Source organism: Pelodiscus sinensis, chromosome Z (genome assembly GCF_052426305.1).
Source record: "Pelodiscus sinensis isolate ZL-2025 chromosome Z, ASM5242630v1, whole genome shotgun sequence".
NCBI lineage: Eukaryota > Metazoa > Chordata > Testudines > Trionychidae > Pelodiscus > Pelodiscus sinensis.
In genome coordinates, this window is record NC_143085.1 from 14,495,019 (window position 1) to 14,512,930 (window position 17,912).

General features: G+C 39.4%; 1 protein-coding gene and 1 long non-coding RNA gene across 2 annotated transcripts in view; one reads left to right on the forward strand and one right to left on the reverse strand.

The window, feature by feature from the left end:
• PPM1F (protein phosphatase, Mg2+/Mn2+ dependent 1F) overlaps nt 1-12,785 on the forward strand; it is a 64,143-nt gene extending 51,358 nt beyond the window's left edge. The window contains exon 7 of the mRNA XM_075898280.2: nt 1,140-12,785. Coding sequence (XP_075754395.1) covers nt 1,140-1,537 — 398 coding nt within the window. The 3' untranslated portion in view covers nt 1,538-12,785. The remainder of the gene's footprint in view (nt 1-1,139) is intronic.
• LOC112547735 (uncharacterized) overlaps nt 1-17,912 on the reverse strand; it is a 46,353-nt gene that overhangs the window by 2,272 nt on the left and 26,169 nt on the right. The gene's annotated exons all lie outside the window — the stretch shown is intronic.

The following is a 17,912-nucleotide window of genomic DNA, read 5'->3' on the forward strand; positions in this document are numbered from 1 at the left end:
GGTTCATCACAACCCTTAGCAGTTTTTGAAGAAAAAAAATAAAACTAGTTTAGTTCTTTTGTTAAAACATCTCTAACATATCATGATTTAACTGAAAGCCTAGTAGGACTGCAAAGTGTGTTTTACAGGATACTAGTGCAAATATTGGCTTCTGATCTGAAAGATATCTGAATATCTCCATAGGAGGTGGGTGAATTCATATCTTACTGGATCAACTTCTGTAAATGGAAGATACAGCTTTCTGTCCTTTTTTAATGATACACCTTAATATATACATGTTATTCTCTTTGCTATGTTTCAAAAGTCATATTTGCAGTCTGAATGCAAATATGACTTTTGAAACACAGCAAAGAGAATAACATGTATATATTAAGGTGTATAATTAAAAAAGGGCAAAAATCTAACATAAACCTTGGCAGTGTACAATTTGCATCCTAATATTCCCAAATGCCATGCAAAGAACTGTTTGGATGCTTACCATTTAAAGGAAAATGAGAAAAGACCCTAGGTAATAACAGTGAATGAAGAATTGTAATGGCTGAACTGAAGCAAGTTATTATTTTGTATAGTACTTAAGGTAGTGGTAAGCCTGTATCACTTGTGTTAAAATGAATGTGTACAGATAGTGCTGTTGAACTGAAAAATGTGGACATTGTACAGTATGCAAGGAGATGTTCTTATTCCTGTCATGTCGTTATTGCTAATGAACATAAAGTTCCTCCATGGTGTCCCAAAGATTCCACAAGATTCACTCTTAGTATGCAGGGGGAAGAAGGGAGCATACCCTTCCACAAATATATCTGAGGGAGGAAAATTTTAGGATTTTCTTGGGAAGTTCCTCGTGTATCATTCTGTTCTAAAGGAGTGGTAAAATGAGCTTTAACACCATCCCCAAAACATAGTAGATGCCCTTAAATCCATATAAATCCCACAGGATTGCTAAGAGTTGAAGGCCTTTCTCCATTAGCTGTGAAGCCCTCATCCCTGAGGTGTAGAGAGAGCTGTTCATGGATCTCGGGAATATGATCTGGGCCTAAGAAAGCGAAAATTTCAAATTCTGAGGAATCATAGAAACAGTTGGCTGACAAGGATGCATCGTTCATATTAAAGCAGTCAGATTTGTATCTTTTCTTGTTTAGGTGATATATATCAGAAGCCCTATATTTCTGGAAGTGCAGATGGCAATTCATTTGAGCTGACAGGTTCTGAAGATTACTTGCTCCTGGCCTGCGATGGATTCTTTGATGCCATCAGACCAGATGAAGTAGTGGACCTGGTCCTAGGTCACTTAATGCAAAACAAAGGAGATGGTTTCAAGGCAGCAGAGAGACTGGTGGCCTCAGCAAAGGAAAATGGATCCAATGACAACATCACTGTCTTACTGGTATTCTTAAGGGACCCCCAAGACATCTTGGCTGACTGCCTGGGAGACCCTAAAAACCTCAGTGCTGATGAGGGTGCAGAGGATTCATCCTTTAATTTTTTCAGCTCTGAGGTGAACATTCAGAGTGATAGCCACCCAATGACAAAATCTTAACTTGGATATGTTCCACTAAAAACAATTCTTTCCATTGAAGAAGCCTCTAGTAGAGGGAGGGGAATGGTAAAATGTCAGGAATAAGATGACCAAAATTCCACAAAGAAAAATGTCAGAGGTCATCTTACTATATCTGTTTCCCCCTCTTCCCTAAAGACTGGAAGACATGTGCAGCTACTTCTTCCCTGGAAATAATTTGAAAGTGTTTGCCAGGTTGCCAGTTCGCGTCCCTCTGTCCTTGGGGTATTAAGGAACATATAAGCTAATTGAGGAGAATAACCGTTGGGTTATGCTTTAATTTAAAATAGTGCTTAAAAAAGTAAAGCAACATGCAGATAGTTATTTATAATATGTTACCTGTTTAGGGTGGAGGAGAGGGAAGCTATTATCAAAGAGAAGCTTGTTACTGCATACTATCTCTATGAAATGTTCAGTATTCTAGAGGATCAAGTGCCCAGGAGTGGGATCCTATGCTCTTCATTTTATACCTTGAGACCTCCCAACTTCTTCATTTCTTACCAAAGAAAACATTGTGAAAGAGGGTGATGTAATATAAACCTCATCCTTTTAAAGAGCTATTTGACTTTTCTTATTCCTGGGGAAAATAAAATGGAACACTTAAGAGGAGAGGAACTAAGAATATCTGAAACAGAAGAAGCAATTTGTAGTTACTTTCTGGCATGGTCTGGTAATTTAACTGACTGATATGGAAAAAATAACTTTAGTGCAGGGATGAATTATTTCCATGACACAGACATACTTTATTAGCTACTTGGTAACCTGACTGTGTTTGAAAGGGGACCATAGAAATTGTGTGTCTGTGCTCTGCCAGTTCAATAAGCTCGGAACTTGCCACATTGTTTATAGCAAACCATAAGAAACTAAGTGAAGTATTTTATTTTATTCTAAAGTATAAAGTTTTTTAGTATTTACTGAATGTTATGGTTGTGGGAGCTTTTTTGCAATGTTTTTGTACTTTGTTGGATTTTATTTAATTTAAATGATTAGGATTTTTAAAATGTAGACTTTGTCTGCCTGTAAAAACTGGCCAGCCTCAAGTGCCTTAAATGTTTCAGAAAAGGATGGGGAAGGTTAGTTTTCTATCAAATTCTGGTGACCATGTTCTAGTTACGTTTTTTAAAATTTGGTTTATTTCATTAGTATAAAATATTGTAATGCACTTATAGCTCTTTCTGTTTGTGTGAATGAGCTGGAACTGTGTTCCAAGAACATCTTACTTTCCAGTGTTGCCAAACTTTGTGTTGATCATGAGACTCATGTCATTTTTGGTGTTTTCTTAAAGACTTGCAGTAAGCATGCCTCAGGTTATTTACCTAAGAAATTTCACTTTCATTAAAAAAAAATCTAATCCTCAGTGTTGTAGACTAAAACAAACCCAACTGTGTTCCAATTCCAGCATGCAGATGTTCAATAAAAAGAACTCCAATTATAATATTAAAAAAATGTGCTTGCCTCATGATTTAATGCTAAATGTTGGCAATATTGCATATATGAGAACTTTTTTGATACAATAGCTTTTTGAGGAAGTAAGAAGTTACAGTTTTACTAGAGAACCATGTAATATGTATATAACGTGTTGATGCAAGCATGCAGAATGCATGCATAATAATTACATTGCTTTGAAGGTGGTAGAACCATGACAATCACAATATGTGCTGCTGGAGCCTTTAGTTTGATTCTGTCATGGCTCCCACCACCAGAATACTTTGTATATTCAGGAACTGAAAGCTGTATTGCAAATTTATTATTTTATAACTCTTATATCTGAATAGGAAAAGCAGCTCACGAGGTGCCGTGATTGTAACATCACTTTTGATTTTTGGCATACTGTCATACAGCATTCCTGTTGGTTAAAATATCCCAAATGTTTTAAATCAGAAGTATTTTAAGAGTAGTAAACTTCGGTAGAAAATGGAGATTTATCTCTGCTTGATGAGACAGTAGCCTTAAAATAATGAGGTGGGGGCAAAAAGGCAAAGCAGCACTGATTGGACTCATGCTAGGATATACTGTCATAGGATAATACAATAATCCAAGTGATTTGTCAGATTACTACCAACAGATCTTATAGTTAGTTCAACATGGTAACTCCCTGATGGGGGAGAAATATTCTACCTGTTAGTAATTTTGACAGTGGCTCCATTACTGAATTATCATGGAGTGGAAGAGGCCTCAGGAGATCATCAAGTCCAATCCCAATTCCCTGCTAAAAATAGGACCAGTCCCAACTAAATTTTCCCAGGCAGGATCTCAAATCCGTCAGCTTATTGTAAATCATGTGGTCCAGCCCCCTAATCATTTTTTCTGCTCTCCTCTGACCTTTCTGCAATGCGTCCACATCCTTTCTGTAATGGGGGGCCAAGAATTGGACACAGTACTCCAGATATGACTTCTCCAATGCCAAATAAAGTGCAATAATCACTTCCCTAAATTTCCTGGAAATGTTCCTACTAATGCACCCCACTATGCAGTTAGCTTTCTTGCCTACCAGGGCACAGTGTTGACTCATAACCAGTTTCTCATCCACTGTAATCACCAGGTCTTTTTCTGCTCAACTGCTGCTTAGCCAGTTCCATCCCAAGTGCAGGACTCTGCACTTCTCCATGTTCAACCTCATCAGATTTCTTTTAGCCCAATCCTCCAATTTGTCTAGGTCACTCTTGACCCTGTCCTACCCTCCCGGGTATCTACCTCTCCCCCTAGCTTAGTATCATCTGCAAACTTGCTAAAGGCACAACCTCTCCCCTCAGCCAGGTCATTAGTAAAGTTGTTGAACAAAACCAGTCCCAGAACCAACCCTTGGGGCACACCGCTTGATACTGATTGCCAACCAGACATCGAACTGTTGAATACTACCCATTGAGCCTACCCTAATCATCTATTCACCTTTCCACTTCTAGTAAGCTTCCTTTATGTGTTTAAGCTCGCCAAGGATTTCATTGTTAAGCCAATCTGGTCACCTACCATATTTGCTTTCCTTATGGCTCATCAGGATGATTTGTTCCTGTGCATTCAATAAGGCTTCTTTAAAATACTGCCAGCTCTCCTCGATTCCTTTCTCTTTTGTGTTAGCATCCCAGGGGATCCTGCCTGTCAGTTTCCGGAGGGAGTCAAAGTCATCTTTTCTGAAGTCCAGGGTCTGTATTTTCCTGCTCTCCTTTCATCAGGATGCTGAACTCAGCCATCTCATGATCATTTCTGCCCAGGTTGCAACTCACATCTACTCACACTACTAATTCCTCTCTCTGAGTGACAGGTCACGCTGCGCATGGCCTCTGGTTGGTTCTTTGGGTATTCGTACCAGGAAGTTGGCCCCAATATTCTCAAAAATCGTCCTGGATTGTCTGTGCATTGTATATTGGTCTCCCAACAGATATCAACAGATATCAGGGTGAGAACCAGAGCCTGTGATCTGGAAGCTTTTGTTAGTATTCTGAAGAAAGCCTTATCTACCTCATCCACCTGATTTGGTAGTCTAAAGCAGATAACCACCGCAACATCACCCTTGTTGCTTCTGCCTCTAAACTTGACTCAAAGACTCTCAACAGACTTTTCTCCCACTTTATACTAGAGCTCTGAGCAATCATACTATTTTCTTACATTCAGTGCAACTCCTCCACCCTGTCCCTCCCGCATGTCCTTCCTCAACAGTTTATACCCTTCGATGACAGTGCTTCAATCATGTGAGTCGTCTCACCAAGTCTTCCTTATTCCAATGAAATCATAGTTATTTCACTGTGCCAGGACTTCCAATTCTTCCTGCTTGTATCCCAGATGTCTTGTGTTCATGTACGGACACATTAGATGTGGCCCCTGACTGAGCAGAAAGACCCTCTCCACATTCCCCCTTGTATACTAGAGCCTGAGCTTGGAGGGAGCGGGGGCCAGTTTGGAAGATTTTACATGCTCCAGCCCCGCAGGAGGGTGGTAGGGACTGGAGCGCCAGTGTGGGTTCTCCAATGCTGGGGGGGGGGGAGCCCTGAGCCCTAATCGAGACAAGCTGGGGGGCCACATTCAGCCTGCGGGCCATAGGTTCCCCACCCCGCCCTAGAAATTTTAAATCTATTTGGTCTCTCTGTGTAAATGGCAAATTTTGTCTTGATGTAGGAGGCGTTGCATAGGTGCATATACTAGTGCTATATATGGCACTTTTACATGAATGATGACATATGTACCCTTTGTGGATAGTGAAGATTAAGTTCCTTTGCTTATTCATCTACATTTTTTAAGTTCTGCTTTTCCTGAGCCTGTCTATGACCATCAAGAAGACACAAATCTTTATTCACTATAAGTTGCTGTCATTTTGATCCTGTGTATTATCAACTGATTACAGTTATCATGTTCTGATTGCTCTCTGGGCAATGAGATTGGGAATTAAGATAATTTGATTTAACCTTATTTCCATGCATTCCAATGTTTAATCTTTTTACAAGCTTTCTCTTTAAAAATTCCTGGATTTCTAATATTTAGTTATCTTTGCACTTACTATTCCCTTTAAATTATTAATATAGTGGAGCTTAACAAAATTTAGCTAATATCTGGGAATAGTCTCAAGTGTGTGAGTGCTTTTAAAAATGCATTTTTTGGCAATCTGAGTCATTCTTTACTAAATGTAGCGAAAATAAGGTCATGTCCTGGGAATTTCTCAGTTTTAGACTCTTAGGTCTCTGTTATAGGGAGGACCCTCTGAATTCAAAAGTGTGGCATTCCTTATTTGTCCAGCTGGGTTGGTAATTCTGAAACCTAATGTTAGGCATTAAAATGTCAACATAAAATGATCAGTTATAAAATAGTTAAACAATTTAGCTAGAAGTTTTGATTATCTCACAATCCCAAACTATCCAGTCATCAAAACTTGCATCTTCACCCTTGACAATGTCCAACATACAATTGTGCATTATCAATGTAAAATAAATTGGCAAGTTGAACACGTGAGGGAACATCAAATTTAAGTGTGTGTAGTTACTATTCCCATAATTTTCATATTTAAACTCCTTTTAATTGAAACTATTGCAGAATTTCTAGTCTGCCTCAACAAATGGCAGCAGAATCCAGGAATTATTAGAACTTAAAGGACTAAACAGGCACTTGAAATACAAATGGATTTGTCATCCATGAGTACACTGGAAACTAGTTTAACTGTTCAAAAGTAGAACTGGAGATGCCATACTTTAGATACTGGCAGCAGAGTTCAAAAGGACACCATCAACTTAAAAATCACACTTTTATCTGTAATTTATTCTTTAAAACTTTAAAATGACTATAATCTGAGCAAGAATGAGGTCAGGTCAAACCACAAAAATTGGCTGAGGGACTCAGGGCAGACGTGGTATCTAAAACTACTTTTTAGTTGACTATGTAGGATGCTGTCCCTTTTAAGAATTATCTTAGGATAACCAAGTACTAAAATGCAGTAGTCTTAAAAAAACAGTGCAACACACAAAAGCCTCATCTTCTGTTTGATGAAAACCTGCTTTTTTCATTCTACTTGGATATGGTGCAATTACCCCTTGTGCGTAAACAGCTCCATTCTAACCCATTTTACTTTTATTTCTTTAGTCTTTGAAAGAAATGTAAAAGAAAGTAATAAATAATATGTTCTGGGTCTAACCTAAACCCAACAACTAGAAATTCATAACTCATGGCTGTAAACAAGGAGAGATATTCGAGGAAAAAGGACTCCTGTCATAGCCTGTTCATGTGTATTTGTAGAACCTTTGAGAGCTGGGGGGGACAGTTTTTAGAACTGTTGGAGAGGGGAATTAAGTGAAATCCACCCTCTAATAGTGACAAAGGAATGAAAGAGCATGCAAGACAGGAACACGTTTAAGTGTTATTAGTGCCTATTTTAAAAAGGAAGTGGGCTGGAAAATAGAGCTACAAATGTCAGATACTTATGGAGAAATAACAAGAGCTGGAAGAAATTAAAAACACTTTTAAAATGGCAGAAATGGAGTGATAACATTGTTTTATAATAGTGAAGGGCGGGGTTGGAAATGGGGTCAAAGTAAAAGCAACCTAGAAGATTTCTGTGAACTCACTCAGTGTTGTTGTTTTCTTGAAGGTTCATGCTGATAAGACGGAATTATTTTAAGTACACGGCATGCAAAGGAACTAGACTCAAATATGTAGTTCTGTGTACACAGATTATCGATTACCACACAGTTGCTGCTGTAAGTAAATACCACAAACTGTGTTAATGAATTGATGCTGCTTGTTGGATCTGTTAAGATGAGTAACTGGCATGGAATTGTTTCAGCAGAGTTGGCAGTTGAATAGTGTTAATCACAACAGTGACTTTAATAGCAGTTAGTAGATACTTACCTAAATTCAGATCAGATGATATATTACTTGAAGGGGGGGGGGGGGAGATTTCCAATGCTATTAGCATTATATGGAAAACAGCCATTAATATTTCCAGGATAAAGTTGGGGGGTTGGGTTTTTTTTCCTTCCCCTGCTTTGAGAAGTGCTTGCTTTCTGGGTTCTGGATATAGGTCTTCTGTGTTTTCCATTAGAAACCTGATCTTTCATTTGATGTTTTGGTAAAAGAATAGTTGTGAGCTGAAACTTTATAGACACCTCCTACAGATCCTAAAAAGAGCTTTCCAAAACAGAAGTTATTTAAAAATATAATGGAAATACAGAGGTTTTTTTTTTTATGTGTTGGACAATAGGTCTTGGTTCTTAAGGTATTACTAGAGAATTGCTTAAATGACATACAAATCTATGAAGGACATATATTGAAAGGTTATTTCAGTAGAACTTCCTAAGATTAAAAAAGCTAAGTTAGACCTTGAATTTTCTTTTAATTTGACAGACAGAAGCTAAGGAAATTAGAGTCAAGATTGTTACTCCCATTTTTAGAACTTAGATGCCACAGTGATGGTGTTCTACAAATTCTGAAAGATTAATGGATCACTGTACGTAGTTTGAGGTTGTGTTGGCACGTGTTGTATTTTAGTGTAGCAAATGTTTTAGGGGACGTGTAGGTGGAAATGTCAGCTGTAACTGAATTTTTCTTATCCCTGTTAGTCTAACACTTAAGCACTGTAGATGATTTATAGATATAAGTAGTTGTTAGTTAAATTTGGATTAAAATGTCTGTTCTTCCTTATATGCGCCTCTAGGCACTAATGTTCTAGGCAGTATACTAAGACAAAAGAACAGCCTCTTTGCTCTATTCAGTTCATAACTTTGGACTACTGTCTTCTGGGTTAAAATTCCCCAGGCTTTATCTCTACCCAAAAGTTAGTAATTTTAACTGTTTTGAGCATTTGATGGTCACTTCCCCTCCCCCATTCATTTTGAATATATCTTTGTAGGTTTGGGTTGTGAACATGGGTGAGAGGTCAGAACCATCTATCTTTCTTTCTAGTTAAATGGAAGAAATAGTTCCTAGAGTTTCTGTTGTAACACTGTGCTGGTCTGGCAAAGGGTGAAAACTACTGCTCGGAAGCAACTGTTTGGTTGGTAGAATGCTACCACTGGAAGGTCTGTGCTACAAAACCCAGAGCCCGATCTCTACTAAAAGAGTTATAACTTGTGATATGGACAAGACTAGGTTAGCCCCGCCATGCTATAAGCTTGAATTCTTGTTCAGTGCATCATTTTAAAGTAATTATTTTCAAGAGACCCTCTGAAAAGAGAAAATGCATGTGAGCACCAAGTTGCTCTGCAGTTCTAGTTTCATGTGGGTTTTCCAAGCTGTGCACATTCCTGCTGAGATTGTTTGACAAACATTGAGTTTTACTAAATTTCTTACATTGCCAACACAGCTGTCTTTTGTTGCTGGTGAGCAGGAAAGTAAACAAAGGACAAAATCGAGAGAAAAATGTTTTCAAGCTTCTTGGAACACAAACAATGGAATACACAAAAATTCCAAACTAAAAGAAAGTTGGCAGTGCATCATCTGAACATATCTTAATGTTTTAAGCTAATGCATTTTGTCTGTTTTATTTTATTAGCAAACTTCCTATACCCAGAGGTTCATCTTTTGTTGCTGATACATACTTTTTAGCATGCAGAGATGAGACAAATGTTTAACTTGCTGAGAATTGGGAGTCTATTTCTACATTTGTCCTCGTTAAAGCATGATTTACCAGAGCTTTGTGCTTTCACATGTAATGAGCCATATTACACCATATCACAACAAAACTTGAATATGAGTAGTAGTGGCTTTTTGTAATAACTCATCCATTTGGCCAGTCTGGTGACAGCAATCTGTTATACTAAAGAGCCTAGATTTATCTCCTCTGCTAATGGATTGCTGTCCAAAGCTTAACAAGATATGGGAGGTAATGCACTCAGCTCCTAAAGATTTGTGTTATTCATCTGTGACCTAGTTAAGGTGTGACTTTTGCCAATTGTGAAAGGATTGTTATCCATTTCTTGGTCATAAGGATGATGTCCTTTAGGACTTCAGGGATAAGGGAAACATAACTAGAAAACAAGAAGCATCTTAAGGACTTCCAAGGAAGATCCCCAATGTAATCAGTTTCTCTAGTTGCCTCTACATATTAGCCTTTTTCTAGCTTTCTAATGGGACTTTAGTTCATGCTAAATTAATAATGCTTCTGCTTGCTTTATAGTTTGAGCAATATCGCATATAAAATGTCCTTTTATTTCTAGAGATTCTCTGAGATGATAGGAAATGTTATACTAGTATAAACAATGCATCTGTTTTTACGATTAGTTCTAGAGAGCTGCCTCTTATCCCCTTCTCATTTTTCCTTTTCCTTCCACTTCTCCCTTTCAACTCCTCATCTAGAAAGAAAAAATGATCTTCCTTTGGGCCCAGCAGTTTTTGTGCGACTTACACAATAAATTCCAGTTGAATTGTTGGATCAGTGCAGATGCCCTGTATAATTTTGTCATCTGATTAAATTTCACTGGTAAAATACAGATGTATGATCTGATTAAGAATTGAGAACATAGGAAATGCCATACAGAATTTATAACACTAGATAAACTACTGGTTTCCTGTCTTGGACACTACCCAGTGTCATTTGCTTCAGTGGAAGAATCAAAGAATACTAGAACTGTAAGGGATTCTGAGAACTCATCAAGTCCAGTTCCCTGTACTCCAAGCAGGACCAAGCAACATATGGATCATCCTTAATAGATATTCATCTAACTTGCTCTTAAATATCTCCAGTGATGGGAGATTCCACAGCCTCCCTAAGCAATTTATTCCAGGGTTTAACCACCCTGACAGGAAGTTTTTCCTAATGTCCAACCTAAACCTCCCCTGCTGCAATTTAAGCCCATTGCTTCTTGTCATATCCTCAGATGTTAAGGAGAATAATTATTCTATCCCCTCCTTATAACACCCTTTTAGGTACATGAAAACTGTTATGTTCCCTACCAATCTTCTCTTTTCCAAACTAAATAAACCCAGTTCTTTCAGTCTTCCCTCATAGGTCATGTTTTCTAGACCTTTGATCATTTTTGTTGCTGTTCTCTGGACCTTGTCCAATGTCTCTGCATCTTTTTTGAAGTGTGGTGTCCAGAAATGGACACAGTATTCCAATTGAGGTCTAATCAGCATGGCATAGAGTAGAAGAATTACTTTTCATGTCTTGCTCAAAATGTTCTTGTAAAAGTATCCCTGAATTATGTTTGTTTTTTTCCCCTAGCAGTGTCATCCTGTTGACTCTTATTTCACTTGTGGTCCACTATGACCCCTCCATCCCTATCTGCAGTGCTCCTTCCTAGATAGTCACTTCCCATTCTGTATGTGTGAAACTGATTGTTCCTCTCTAAATTGAGTACTTTGCATTTGTCCTGATTAAATTTCATTCTGTTTACCTCAGACCATCCCTCTAGTTTGTCCAGATTATTTTGAATATAACCTTATCCTCCAAAATACTCACAACCCCTCCCAACTTGGTATCATCAGCCAACTTTCTAAGCATACTTATTATGCCATTATTTAAATTGTTGATGAACATATTGATCAGAACCAGTCCCAAAATTGATCCCTTCTGAACCCCACTTGTTATGTCCTTCCAACGTGATCATAAACCATTGATAACTACTCTGAGAATGGCTATTCAACCAGTTATACACCCATCTTATAGTAGCCCCATCTACATTGTATTTCCCTAGTTTATAGATGAAAAGGTTATGAGACTGTATCAGATGTTTTACTAAAGTCTAGGTTTATCACATCTGCCACTTCTCTCTTATCCACAAGGCTTGTATCCTGTCAAAGAAAGTTACCAGGTTTGTTTGACATCATTTGTAATTTACAAATCTTTATAAGACTTTTATTTTCTATTATGCAGTTAAAGCTTCTTGTGCGAGTAGTTTGGGGATTTACATTGCTTAACTTCTGTCCTGGTCTGGAATACACCTTGTTATCACCCAGATTGCAGAATCATATTTGTTTCTGACCATTTTACTCTGGTTTGAAAAGAGAATTATTTGCCTCTTCAGTTTACCCTTTGCTGCACATACTAAGTGAACAAAAAAGAAAGTATAATATCTATACTTTCAACTTTAATCCAACTTCTCATCCACCACATTTCTCCAGTGTTAGGTATATAACATAATGTAGGCACTGTATCAGACATCTAGCAGTAAAGTTAGACTTTTGTAACGGTTTGTATTGATAAAAAATACACATAATTATGATCAGTATTAAAATTTGAGAGTATACAACTATTGCTTTATTCTAGCAATGACCTCTCAGTATGCTGGCTAATGAACCTTGGATGAAAACAAGAAGAGCCAGTTATAAGAAATCAGGGGTCTTTTAATTATTTCAATTAAACATAGTCCTCATTTACTTATTTTGACTGTTACTCTTGCAATTGTGTACAGAGAGGCTGCAATACAGCAGGATTTGTAAGCTGTGGCTTAAGCAGTTATGCAGTATTTTAAAACTCTTTCTTTTCTATTTAGGCTGACTGTTTACTTGTGCATAAATCGCAGATCTGTTAAACAAGCTATGCATATTATATACAGTATTCACTTTTGTGAATTGTTCTAAGTGCTTGAGTGTATGTTACGTTTACTTATATATTTAAGTGTATTGCATGAGGTTTAATTGTTTTTATATTGTCACTTTTATATTGTATTCACATAGTGCCTCAAGTATCTATTTGCATATTGCAAGCAATTTAAATTGTTTCAAAATAATAAGTGGAAAAGGGAGTAAGGGCAAGAGATCCCCTGGCTGTAGGAAATGTTTTGAAGTGTTAATAAATTCAAGGATCCAAAGACTGACTTTGTTTTGTTTTGTTCATTTTAATTACATAAATGGCCTAAAAACATGTGGGCCATACATATGACTAACTTCCAAGGATTGTGTTTTTCCATTTTAAGATGTCAAACACAGCTAAGTCTTGTCAGAATTTTTTAGAAGGCCTTCTACTGGAGAACATTGCTAGAGCTCTAAAAGGAAAGAACCTTTTCAGCACTGAACAACAAGTTTGAACGCGGAAGTGGAAAGGGGATAGAAACTCCATTTTGATGGGAGGGACTAAGATAGGAGGGGCAGTGAGGGGGAAATAATGAGATGAAGTGGAGGTGTGCACAGCTGGCTCCATACTGGGAGGACTCATCCCAATAATTGTGTCTGCAATTGTTCTTATGGTAGTGTTATTTGGTACCCAGGAAGCTCCAGCCTCCCCTCAGCTACTTGTGCCCATGCATGGACGCCCCCCCAACTAGGTACCAGCACTCTGTCCTCCCCCCAACCCTTTAGCTGACACACGTATTCCTGGGACTCATGGTAGCTGAAAGACTGGTCTGGACTGGACCAAAGAATCCTATGTGGTCTCTGGGGCAACCAGCTTCTGTCCTTGGATCCTTCTCTCATTGCCACAAACTCCTCCCTCCCCCTCATCTCTGGTAGGTATGGAAATACATACAAGTTCCACATACAATGGAAATACAAGTTCCACTCTTCTGACCCTTGCAGAGGTGAAACATGCATCTGTCTCCAGTATTTCCATTGTAGGGGTGCTAACTCAGTTCCAGCACCTGTGAATGAAAGGACACTATTGTGAAAACCACCATAGAAGTTGCGTTCAAAAATACAAGGACCAATCCTTTTACTTGAGAGAACAATAGTTTTGAAAATCTCTCTTACAATGAACATTACTAATTAACAATATCCTAGAATTTAATGTGGAGGGTTTCTAAAATATTTAATCACCGGAGAGGGGATCCTAAAACCCAAGAGTCAAACTTCGTCCTCAGATATATATCCTTCTATTCTTATTAACTGGTTCATTATTTGTTTCCTTTACTTATCTATATCCTGGAGTTAGCAACACGCACTACACTCTGAAATGAATTTGGCCTAATGGGTAATGATCTCTAATGCCAGAGAAATGGGTAACTATTTGAAAACGCCTCCCACTTTGTACAGCTTGGCACATTCTAAAAGCAAAGTAATTGCTCTTCAGAAGTGAGACAGCCCAGGCAGGGGATAACTTGGTGGTATGGTATACAAAGAGAGGGAGAAAACTTTTTTTACATTAACCCTTAAGAAATAGGTACAGTAAAACTCCGATGGTCTGGCACCATCAGGAACCTGGAAGTGCTCCGGGCAGCCGGACCATTGGAGCTGCTCTGCCCCCGGCTTCCCCGATTCACCCGCTGCTAAAACTGACCAGCGGCTGAATCGGGAAGCCGGGGGCAGAGCAGCTGGAGTGTCGCCGGGTAGGTCCCGTAGCGCTGCCCCTCGGGGCTGCGGGACCAACCCGGCAGCACCCCAGCTGTCCCCGATTCAGCCGCTGCTGAAATTGACCAGCGGCTGACTCCAGGAAGCCCGAGGCAGAGCTGCTCTGCCTCGGGCTTCCTGGAGTTAGCTGCTGGTCAGTATCAGCAGCAGCTGACTTGGGGACACCTGGGACAGAGCAGCTGGGGTGCTGCGGGGTTGGTCCAGTAGCACCAAAGAGCGGCGCTGCGGGACCAACCCAGCAGCACCCCAGATGCTCTGCCCCAGGCATCCCCAAGAGCAGCTGGGGTGCTGCCGGATTGGTCTCGCTGCGCCAAGGATCGGTGCTACCGGACCAACCAGGCAGCACTCCAGCTGCTCTGCTGCAGGCGTCCCAGATTCAGCCGCTACTGAAACTGACCAGAAGCGACTGAATCAGGGATGCCTGGGGCAGAAGACTATTGGAAGGGGGGGCTATGAGGGGTTTGGGGTGGCATCCTCCCCACCCCAGACAGCTCATAGCCCCCCCTTCTGATAATCCGGCATATCTGATAATCCGGCACCCCCTCGGTCCTAAAGGTGCTGGATTATCGGAAGCTTACTGTAAATCCTCAGACCAATTGCCTGAGGACTGGCTAACTTCCTAAGGCAGAGATTTTCCAGTTTGTGATACATCGAGCCTTTACCTGTGGTTCTAGGGAACTGACTGTTCTTGCTTTTAAAAGATCCAAGTAAATCCATAATCTAAAGCAGAGTCCAAGAAGCAATGGGGATGTACAGGACAAAGTGAATGCATGTTGTACATGGGTTCTTAATTAATAGCAACCCCTTCTGCATAAGTTCATTAACAGCTTTGGCAGTGGATGTCCTAAGGGCCTATCTCCTCCCTAAGGCTTTGATCTCATGCCACTGAAATCAGATATTGACTTCAAGGAGCAAGATTGCTTCTTGGTACTGAAGCTCCATCCTGTTATTGTACTTGTACCTGGCTTCTGCTGTCCCAGAGTTTCTTATTTTGCAGCTCGGCAGAGTAAATTAGTATCTACCAGAGCAGGCCTCGACAATACGGCCTGCGGGCCAAATGCGGCCTGCCAAGCCACCAGATCCGACCCCGGCAGCAGGGAGCCCCAAAATTTCATGGAGGCTACGTAGTATTTTCCATGCAAAACAAAGGCTGAAACTCTTTAACCTAAGCCTGTGTTTGGAAGGGATGGGATAACTAGCCCCAGGGAAAGTTTCTTCCTAATTTCCATTAATTAAAGGTTGGTTTGAGCCCTGAAGCACAAGTATTACACCTCTCTGAATATTCTATTGGTGGTGTTTTTTGTTTTAAATACCTGTAAACATGTATGTCCAGCATTAATAGTACTCTCTCGTCTATTTTTGGGTCCTCCAGAGACACTTGTGTGAGCCAAGTGCTATAGATGCTTTATTACTGAGGTACTGACTGAGGTTAAAGAGTTTCAGCCTTTGTTTTGTATGGAAAATTCTACGTAGCCTCCATGAAATTTTCCATTGGTACTCTTTGAGTAAAAAATATATTTTTTGAACATTCCTCATTTATTACTTTATCAATTGAGAAGTGGGCTTTGTAGGAAACTTAGCATCCAGTGTTAGGGTTTGTTTTTTTCTTTTCCCCAATTGGTATTGGAGCACCTGGTATTGGCCACTGTTGGCAACAAGTCACTGAACTGGCTTGCCCTTGGGGTTTAAGACCCTACAGAACTTTAAAGGTAGGGTCCAAACTACCAGCCTTTTTCATTTTAATTACATCAAAGTGTCAGTTATTTCAGTGGTAAGGTATTTGGGGAAAAGAAAAAAATAAAATCCTATGTTCCTGCAACTGACTAAATTAGATTGTAATTAAGCTAAATTAGTTATTGTATTTAATTGTTCTGACTATACAGGTTTATGCGACCAGGTCCAGGTAACTTATGTGGCACCATTGTGACAGAGGAAATTCAAGCAATCACCACTCTTTTACTACAGATATTTTGTAAGCAATTCTGTTAGTTGTAATGACTCAGTGATACAAAGGAGACAGGACACCTGTCAAGGGGTTTTATATGTAGATTATGAGGCCCAACTGTGTCTGCTATTTTAAAAGTTCACCGGTTGTATATGAGTTCTGGCATCAGTGTTTAGAAAAATTCCTGGGGCATTGCAGCTTCATCTTTACTGACCATTGGAAAGAATTAATGGACACAAATCAGATAGCTGGAAAGCCAACAGACAGAAACTTGTTGGAGAACACTTTACCCTGCCCAGGCACTCATTCATGGATCTCAAAGTCACCGTGTTGTTTCAGGCCAATTACACATAAGCCAAATACACAGGGAAGCGCTGGAACTTAACTTCATTTACAGGTTTGGGACCCATCGCAAAGGTATGAATAAAGACTTTATCCGGCTAGCTATTTCTATGCCACATCTTAATGACTTAACCATTTCTATTTCTATGCCACATCTTAATGACTTAACCAACCAAACAATGGGTACTTAAGAACAATTTGCACCTTCTCTATCAGCTTCATGGAACATGAACACTCTAATTCACTATTTTTCCCCTTCCTCCCCTCCCCCATTCCCTTATTTATTTTGGAACTGAACTGTTAAACTCCATTCATCTGAAGAAGTGGGTTGAACCCATGAAAGCTCATGATACCACGTTTTGTTAGTCTTTAAGGAGTTGCTAGACTATTCATTGTTTAAGTTTTTCTAGTTACAGACTAACTCAGCTACTCCTCTGAAGCTTTTAAAAACTAAGGAAGTTCCAAGACACCAAGTTATTAAAATGGAATTAATGTTGAGGCACAGTGGTCTACAGTCTCCTGCAGATGCTTTCATAACAAATATGTGGTGTTATCACAGGGCAGAATATACATTCTTTGGCTGCGTCTAGACTGGTATGATTTTGCGGAAATACTTTTAATGGAAAAGTTTTTTCCGTTAAAAGTATTTCTGCAAAAGCGCGTCTAGATTGGCATGGATGCTTTTGCGCAAAAAGTGCTTTTGCGTAAAAGCATCCGTGGCCAGTCTAGACGCGATTTTGCGGAAGAAAGCCCCGATCGCCATTTTAGCCATTGGGGCTTTTTTGCGCAAAACAGTTCTTCCCTGTCTACACTGGCCCTCTTGTGCAAGTATTCTTGCGCAAGAGGGCTTTTTCCTGAGTGGGAGCGTGAAAGTATTTGCGCAAGAAGCACTGATTTTGTACATTACAAAGTCAGTGCTCTTGCGCAAATTCAAGTGGCCAGTGTAGACAGCTGGCAAGTTTTTGCGCAAAAGCAGTTGCTTTTGTGCAAAATCTTGCCAGTCTAGACACACCCTTTGAGTTCCTAAATTCTGTATTTTAATGTGTTTTTGATTTCTTGTAATGCCAACTTTTGGGATAGTTACAACATCCTTGTAATGGCTTTTATTGAAATTAATGACAAGTATTCCCAGTCATAATGCCATCTTAACATAGTTTTTTATTGTTTTGTTTTTTTTGTTTTTTTTTTTGTTCCCTTTCCGTTATTTCCAGATAAATATGGCTTTTAGCTCAGAGGGTGGTTCTGAAAAAGCAGCTGGCTTCTGAGGAGAGGACAGCAGGGGGAGAGAGAAGGCATTCTAGCAGCAACATTGCAATCTTTATTTAAGTCATCTAAGAAAAAGTTTAAAAATAAATATTCAATATATTAGTG